Raw genomic sequence first — 8979 nt, forward strand, 5'->3', positions numbered from 1 at the left:
CGTCACCAAACACTGGACCAGGCAGCCCAGAGCCACATCCAGCTTGGATGTGAGTTATTCCAACTGTTATGGTGTAACAGTAAAATAACCTGTGGTGTACTTCTGTCCAGTGACCAAACTCAGTGCTGTACAAAAACAACCATGAATTTGTTGGTGCCATCAGAGGGAAAAAAAATGTTTCAAAAAACTGTTTTTGCAAAGTGAATGACTGCTCCAATTAGATATTTAAAATTCAGATTTCTAAAAATGTTTTGATTTTTCTTTTCCTACACAAATTTTATATCAGTATTTTGGCTTCAAATATTTTGTTTGCTTCTTTTACTGGGCTGCATTTTTAAAATAATTACTAGAAAGCAGCTGACTACCACTGAAAGTCACCATTTATTATTTAGTGAAGGTATTAAGTTATTTTTCTTACCTTATACTTGTCACCCTCATTTTTAGACTGTAAGAAGAGCTTACTCATCTCTTGGGTTAAAACAGACACGGGATTTTCTACCTGTAATACCAGATAGGTTACTTCATTCATATTTTAGGGAACAAAGGCCTATAATCACATATCCCCAAAAGCAGGGACACATATACATGCTCCCAAATACAACCTTGCAACACAATAAAGGCATCTAAGGAACTGTTTTCACAAGAATCCGTGACGTCTGGGAAGTTTTACGCACTTAACAATTCCTGCAACAATGACATTTAATTCTTCTTTAATCAACTGCCCAAAGTACTACTTTTAACTCAAGGAATTGCCCAGTACATTCTTACATAAGTTTCCACAATAAAAATCAATACACAGTAACAGAAGTTTATATTATTTGACAGGTGGAATATTTTAAATAGTGTACATCAAGTATAAAATAATTGATTTTTCATTAATCAATTAAGCAGAAAAAATAAGGAAAAATAAAAAAACCCTGATATCTCTATAACAGCAAAAACTGAAGGAATCAGCAGGCAATTAAGGAAGAAAAAGCTCTGCATATGGAAGAAGTTTAATAATGCTGTCTTTCATTGATAGGATATGTCAAGCTTGTAGAAGACAGTGAACATTGACCTGCATGGGATCAGGTCTTATCCAGCACTGTACAAGGTATATTGAATTTTAATACTCTCTTGTCATTGTAAGTGATCATAAAAACAAGAAAAAGGCAAACTTCTCTCATTTAGCAAAATGAAACATCACAAGCTAATGTCTTAATTAAACAGAATTAAAACACTAACAATTACCTGGATATTAAAGTGATCAAGCATTCCTAAGAGTTCCTCTTTCTTTGAAGAAATCATATTACCTAAGGGGGAGAGGAAGAGTGTTGGAGAGAGAAATAACTGCTGTTGACATGCCAACATACTGCAGTCTAACATGCCAACACAGGCACAGAAAAGTTGACGTTGTAAGAAAATCTTTCATCAACATTAATGCATTTAAAGTAATTAAACCATTATAAGAGCTTTAAAGATTGAGGGCGAAACAATCACCAACCAGATTTGCTTTTCAGTCTGTAAGTTCTGCCCCCTTCCGTATTAATGTGTGTATTCACAATAATAGAGTCACCATACACTTCTGGCTTAAATGCATCTCTGCCTTGGTTTTGCAGTGTTACTGAGATATCTGCAGAACTAAAGGAATAAAACAAAACCAAAAATAAATACACAAACACCCACAGATAGCTGAAATGAGTTACAAATTAAAAAGAAAATCAGAACTTAATAATTTTCCACAAAAAAATCTCACATCAAGTTATAATTGAAAGTCATTCATAGTACAAATTGGAACAAAACACAACGATGATGTCAGAGCCACGAGAGCATTAAAGCCAATCGGACAGAAAGATCCCAGAATCACAGAATTGTAGGGGCTGGAAGGGACCTCTAGAAATCATCGAGTCCAACCCCCCTGCCTAAGCAGGCTCCCGACTGCTTTGTTTGCACCTTCAGGTTAGTTATGAGCAAAAACAAAATGTGCAGACTTTCCTACTTTTCCTTCATACCTTTGCACTGTGTACACACTCATGTCACTAGAAAGACAGAAAGAATTAAACTCATGCTCACAGAATGGTAATGATTCATTTCCCATGAACTTTTTTAATGAACTTTTCAATCTGTCTGTAGGATATTCAAGTCCATCTAATACATGAGAACTAAGCTTAAACAGTACACTTTGCTATGCATTAGCAAATTGAATGCTATTGGTACATCTATTTATTTTTAACGTGGCCCTTTCAGCATTTTCATTTTTATTCTTATCTGTTAGACCTAGTAGACGAACAGAGATCAAGTTACCAGAATACTGAGCAGCTAACCTGAATCAGCTTCAAAACAACATATTCCACCTTAAAATGAAGCAAGTTTTACTTACGTCGCTCCACTTTTTACAAACATTTTTAATGAGGAACCTCTATTAGTAGCAGTGGCTTTTCCTCCAAGGCCAACAATCAGTGCAGTTAAAACAGAACTTTTTCCACCTGTAACAGAAGTACTGAGGGTTTTATTTTTTCCTTAAAAACAATGCAAAAACAAGGAAACAGAAAAAAAACAACAAAGTTATGGTGACTTTGTCTTCAGCTCATTCATATTTGAGGTTGTCCATAGAATCACAGAATCACAAGGTTGGAAAGGACCTACAAGATCACCTATTCCAACCGTCCTCCCATTACCATTGCTATCACAAGCTACTAAACCATATCTTGTAGCTCCTCATCCAGATGTCTCTTGAACACTGCCAGGAATGGTGACTCCACCACCTCCCTGGGCAGCCATTCCAGCTCCTGACCACTCTCTGAGAGAAAAAGTTTTTTCTTACGTCTAATCTAAACCACTTTCAGTACAACTTGCGACCATTTCCTTGGGTCCTGTTTGTTGCCTGGAAGAAGAAACCAAGCCCCTCCTCATCACAACCCCCCTTCAGGAAATTGTAGAGTGCAACAACTTCTCCCCTGAGCCTCCTCTTCTCCAGGCTAAACAATCCCAGTTCCCTGAGTTGCTCCTGTTAAGACCTGTGCTCCAGATTCCTCGTTGACTAAGCAGTCTGTGTTTCTGTGTTTATGCAGAAAGATTTCAAAGTTGTCAGGTATATAAAATAGCCACAACTCTAGGAAATAACATCATAAATCAGGCATTCCTGAGTTTCTTCCCCAGAAAACATGCTAAGCCAAACTTCTGCTACTTCTCCTCATTAATTTGTGTTTAATGAGACATTCTATCTCAGGAAGAAAGAAAATTGCATTCCTTAAATGCAAAGAAAACACTTATAATACAAATGAAACCAAACACATATCATTACTTATTTAACTACCAGAGGGATTTTAAGCACTCTTTAACATTTACGTTTAATTTTTAAAATTCTTCCTCCAAAATAAATGAACTTGCTTAAGCACTACATCCATCTAAAATGGTTTCAAATTGACATATATTTTGACAACTGCTGTGTATTTTAAAAAATGAATAAATGCCTATGTGAAACATAAATATAAATTTACATATAATTTAGCTACAAAAAGTTTAGTTACGTTATCATTCATAAGTATCTGAATTTAAAACTCTTTTCACTAGCTCTGCACCACTGGGATAGACTGTGATTCTCAAGTATAAAATCGAATCCATCGACAGTCCCCAAAGATTTAGAGATGAACTAGCAATTCTTTTTCACATAAAAATTATGCATTTTAAAGTCTCAACAGGAGTGTTCTTTCCTATAGCAATGATGCAATTAATACTTACTTCCATTGTTTCCAATAATAAAATTGAGATTTGCTCCAAACTGAAAAGGCCCCAACATCGAATGGCACATGAAGTTCTTCAGCTGGATACTTTCAATTATCCCAGCTTCCCCTACAGGCTAAATATTCAGATATTATGTTACTTGTGTATTTTAATGAAACACATTTAACCTACTATAAATACAACGAGAATTCAAATGATTATAATAAAAAGCATGAATGGTAACAAACCACAAGGAAATCAGCATTCATTCATGATACTATGAAAATTGCTCATTACACAACAGTTAGTATGTAAATCAAGATCAAAACCGTTAGCAAAATTGAGCTGTTGTCTCCCTAGCTTGTATTTTATATGATGTTAAAGATTAAGATCATACATTCCACACAATTATTAAAGCAGTTCATAAGGAGTGTCATAGAAAGACTTTTTGTTATTGAATTAAAACTGCAAAAAGCCTAGGCATGACTCTACAAGAGGGAAATAAGATTTAAATTAGGTAGGAGGAAATGAAAGTAGAAGCAAAAGGCACATTCCAATGTATAACTCATAAAGTACTTTTCTGACAACGCATTTTTTGTTTTATTACCAGTGCTTCAGAAAACTAAGCATGAAAAGATTTCAGGAGTGACACAGAACAGAGGGTAGAGTTCAAGAAAATGAAAAGTTATATCTCAAGATCAGTATCTCATAATATGCAAGGCTGTATATTTACGCTCAATAAGTATTTTTTTAAAAGACCACCATCAAACTTGAAATTCAGCTACTACAGAAAAAGAGAAAAGAATATTCATGTCTTCAAGTTTCATTTAATTTCAAACATTTGTGTTAGAAATTTGCAAGGGTCAGCTATGAAATCAAAGCATGCAGCGCTTCTTTAAGCAAATCATGTTCTTCTAAATACACTTTCTACTTTTCCTACTACCTAAACCAAATATGCAATGATTCTACAAAAAAAATCTTTTTGTTTTACATATTTGTCAATTTCAGCAGTAGTCATTGAATAAAATCAGAATACTATGAGGGCTGCTCCAAAAGCAATGCCACCTATTTTATTATGCTGCTCCATAATGTCAGAGGTAGATGGTGGTGGTATGGCAGTAGAAGTTGAACCTTCCTGCCAATGTTCTATTACATTTTATTGCTGTGCAGGAGAGGGGCAGTCTGATAAAATGGCATCAGACATGGAAGTGCAGATGAAGCAAAGGTGTATCACTGAACCCCTTCATATGGAAACAATGGCACACATTTAGCCTGAAGAAGGCTCTGGGTAGATCTGATAGAAGCCTTTTAATACCCAAAAGATGGCTATAACAAAAGAAGGGGACACACTCTTTAGCAAGGTCTTTTGTGTTAAGACAAGGGGAAATGGCTTTAAACTAAGATGGGAGATTTAGAATTAAGGAAGAAGTTTTTCCCAAAAGGGTACTGAGACACTGGAAAAGGTTGCCCAGAGAGGTGGTGGAAGCTCTGTCCTGGGAGATGTTCAAAGTCAGACTGGATGGGGCTCTAAGCACCCTGATGCAGAGGTAGGTGCCTCTGTTCATTGGACTGGACTTTGATTAGATGGTCTTTAAGGAGTCCTTCCAACTCAAACAACTGTATGATTCTGTGAAACAGGAGGTGCTACTTTTTGAGTGACCTATGCATTACTTTATGATCAACTGTCAAAAATACATGATCTAAAAAAAGAGTGAACTCATTCAAAAGTACTCATTATAATTGTTTCTTTTTTTTTTTTTTGTATTGGTTCCACTAAGTCCTATATTTAAGACTTACTTCAAAATCAACAAAAGCCACAGGTTTACTTTTTCTTTTTTTAATTTTTAATATCAATTTTCTGGAGGGGATTTTTTTAGAACTTACCGACGATAAAGAGAAACTATTATCAGCTGCAAACAGTGAGTGTTCTTCGTCACTGGACTCAGCATTGCGTTCATCTGCGTGTTCTTGTCTCTGCCTTTTTTGGGATGGAGGCTTTGAAGCACTTTCTTCCTTTCTCTTACCCATGAGTACTGAGAAAACATGAAAGTAAAAGAAGATTGAAACTTATCATCTGTTAAATGAGAACACACCAACAGATAATAACACAGACTGTATTTATCCAAAGTGATACAAGAAATACAAAGATCATAGCAAATGGTGCATTAAACTAAAATCTCAGTGAATTCTCAGAACTGAAACCTCAGTGAATTTAAGCTTAAGCTTACATTGCGAAAGCTTTGCAATAACAAGAGAAATCATCATTATTCTAATCAAGCTGAGTTTTTTGATTATCACCAGAGATCAACCTGGATTCTATTTTCTTTGGTACATCACAATTTGGGATATCTACTATAGTTGCTTTTGGTTAGTAACAGAGCTCAAAGGTAAGTTATAGATGGACACCACTATCATATGATGATCAATGCAGGTTTGAAGAAAGCGATGTGTGCAGTTAGAAGTACAATGTTAACTATATGCAGACAAGAAATGCCTAGGAAATGAATATCTGAGATATCAGAAAGTTAAAGAAAGGATAATTTAGATTTATGGCGCTGCTCCATTGCTGTTTTTGCAGAAAAGGCCTTTCTAAGGCCATGATCATGGAAAGCAAAATGCTGTTATTTTACTATGGATGATTACTGTTCTCTGAGAACATACCTACACACGTATGCATGTATGAATACATCCTTTATAAATGGATAAATCACTCATTGCACTAATGTGGCTACTAAGAAATGAATCCTGCAAAATTCTAGAGGTCCCTTCCAAACCCTAAAATTCTGTTGTTCTACCTGAGCAAGCTTAATGTTCTGGTCAAACATTAGCCTGGTTTCAACAGACAAAAGGTCAAAAGGCTCATACTAACAATCACAGGCAATAGCATTTATTACATCAAACACCGCAGACATTAAAATTTGAGACACCACTACAGAAACTACAGAATTTCTTCTGTGAGTATTCCTTGAGTTTCATAAATAGTGCTTACTAATTTCCTCATTGTCTTAGTGCAAACAACTGATAAAAAACAGTATACAACTCTTTCTATTAAGTGTAATGAAGAAATTCTGAAGTAAAAGACAGAAATGCAATAAGCTTCCCAGCAGACAACAGGGATTACAGACTAAGTTTTAGGTTCATATTATAGCTCTTAAATATTTACAGAGTACCTGTCATTTCCAATTCATGTTATGTAGTCTAATATCACACCTATAATGCAAGCAGCAAATACATTTCATCATTCAGTTACATACCTATATTATGATATTTCAGTCTCCTATAGAACCATCTCTTTGTGTTAGATCAGCGAAGGGTTACTTGTAAATCCTTGGAATTTATCCATTACTCTAATATGAAGATAGACCTTTGTTCACTCTGTCGTTCCATTTAAACTTCACTCAACAAAGAAAAAACATACTTGTCTTAAATGCTGTAATTAATTTTAAAGATCAGTGGTATGAATTCCATGTACATTCCCAATGTACATTTTAAGATATAAAGTAGGCTAAAGGGAAGTCAACCATGAATAATACTGAGAAATGTTAACAGAAGTTTGTTACAAGGACTAGACACATCGTACATCATATTTTAAATCCGGACTCTAAATTTATGGCTCTACTGCAATATGAAGTAGGACTGTGAATGGAAATTTGTGATGACAAAGTCAAGAACATCAGTAATATAAGTGATAATGAAACTGTCATTCCAAAAGACAACACAAAAGCATCAATTCAGTATAGAGCATGAAATATACTAGCATGAAACATACAAGCACAGTTACAACCACCCACAGCTATAAACCACAAAGAAATAAGGGCAAGACAGATCCAGTTATGCAAACATCACCAATTAACACAAATTACTACAAGTAATTGCTATGCACGTAACAAGAGCATGAAAGGAAAACACAGTGTCACTTAATACTGGATAATCACTCTCACACTTCATATAGAAAAGTATTTACTGAAGGCGTTCAGACGGAACTTTCTTTGCTCTGGTTTGTGCCCGCATGCTCCTGTCACGGCTCTGGGCACCACCGAGGAGCCTTTTTCTGCACTCTCACAGAATCGCAGAATTGTAGGGGTTGGAAGGGACCTCTAGAGATCATCGAGTCCAACCCCCCTGCCAAAGCAGGCTCCCTACACCATGTCACACAGGTAGGCGTCCAGGTGGGTCTTGAATATCTCCAGAGAAGGAGACTCCACCACCTCCCTGGGCAGCCTGTTCCAGTGCTCCGTCACCCTCACTGTAAAGAAGTTCTTCCACACATTCGTGCGGAACTTCCTATGCTGTACTTTCATCCCATTACCCCTAGTCCTGTCCCCACGCACTACTGAAAAGAGACCAGACTCACCACTATGGCTCCCACACCTCAGGTATTTATAAACCTGGATCAAGTCCCCTCTCAGCCTTCTTTTCTCAAGGCTAAACAGACCCAGTTCCCTAAGTCTCTCCTCATAGGGGAGATGCTCCAGGCCCTTCACCATCTTAGTGGCCCTCCGCTGGACTCTTTCCAAGAGATCCCTGTCTTTTGTACTGGGGAGCCCAGAACTGGACACAGTATTCCAGATGAGGCCTCACCAGGGCAGAGTAGAGGGGGAGGATCACCTCCTTCAACCTGCTGGACACGTTCTTTTTAATACACCCCAGTATGCCATTGGCTTTTTTGGCTACAAGGGCACACTGCTGGCTCATGGTCAATCTGTCATCCACCAGGACGCCCAGGTCCCTCTCTGCAGAGCTCCTCTCCAGCAGGTCTTCCCCCAGCCTGTACTGGTGCATGCAATTATTTCCACCCAGGTGCAAGACTCAAGTGTACACTTCTACTCTCACTTCAAGTATTGACAGATGTCTCCTCCTCCAAGAAGAACAACACCAGCACTCAGCCCTCCCTCACAGAAAGGCTCCAATCTCTCCCTACCCTGGCAGCCCTATCAGACTCCCTCCCACTCCAACAAAAAGGAACATCTTCAGTCTTACAGAGATGGAGACTTCTGAGGAGGGAGGTGTCCACATCAAGCACAAGGGGGGCCACAACAGGACGCAGCACCCCAGGTGCGGCCTCACCAAGCGCTGAGCAGAGGGAAAGGACCGCAACCTCCGCTCCACCGCGGCCTCCCCCAACAACTGCAGCCCCTCGAGGCCAACCGTTCCCCGCCCTACCTGTCCTCGGAACCGGCGGGCCCGCCATAACGGGCAGAGAGTTTAACGCATCCAAAACAACCGACCGGAGCGTGTAACGGAAGAGCCGCCAAGAGAGCGGAGCATGCGCACTGC

The 8979-nt window shown here is 38.1% G+C and overlaps 1 protein-coding gene across 12 annotated transcripts in view; it reads right to left on the reverse strand.

The window, feature by feature from the left end:
- Window positions 1-8955, reverse strand: part of SMC6 (structural maintenance of chromosomes 6) — a 28798-nt gene extending 19843 nt beyond the window's left edge. For 3 of the 12 annotated variants that reach the window (XR_014944261.1, XR_014944260.1, XM_015859576.3), the window contains exons 1-7: window positions 8683-8955; window positions 5587-5735; window positions 3721-3838; window positions 2360-2465; window positions 1484-1620; window positions 1231-1292; window positions 419-499 (exon numbers count right to left, since the gene is read on the reverse strand). Coding sequence is in view for 7 of the 12 variants with exons in the window: in XM_015859576.3 (XP_015715062.2) it covers window positions 419-499; window positions 1231-1292; window positions 1484-1620; window positions 2360-2465; window positions 3721-3838; window positions 5587-5735; window positions 8683-8893 (864 nt within the window). In the remaining 5 variants the exon portion in view is untranslated. Of the gene's footprint in view, window positions 1-418; window positions 500-1230; window positions 1293-1483; window positions 1621-2359; window positions 2466-3720; window positions 3839-5586; window positions 5736-6956; window positions 7100-8682 lie in introns of those variants that run through there. The other 9 variants (XR_014944264.1, XM_085542212.1, XR_014944263.1 and 6 more) reach the window with 6 other exon arrangements.
- Window positions 8956-8979: the final 24 nt, after the last annotated feature.

The sequence above is a fragment of the Coturnix japonica genome, chromosome 3 (genome assembly GCF_054131305.1).
Source record: "Coturnix japonica strain WE chromosome 3, WE-NBRP24, whole genome shotgun sequence".
Lineage (NCBI taxonomy): Eukaryota > Metazoa > Chordata > Aves > Galliformes > Phasianidae > Coturnix > Coturnix japonica.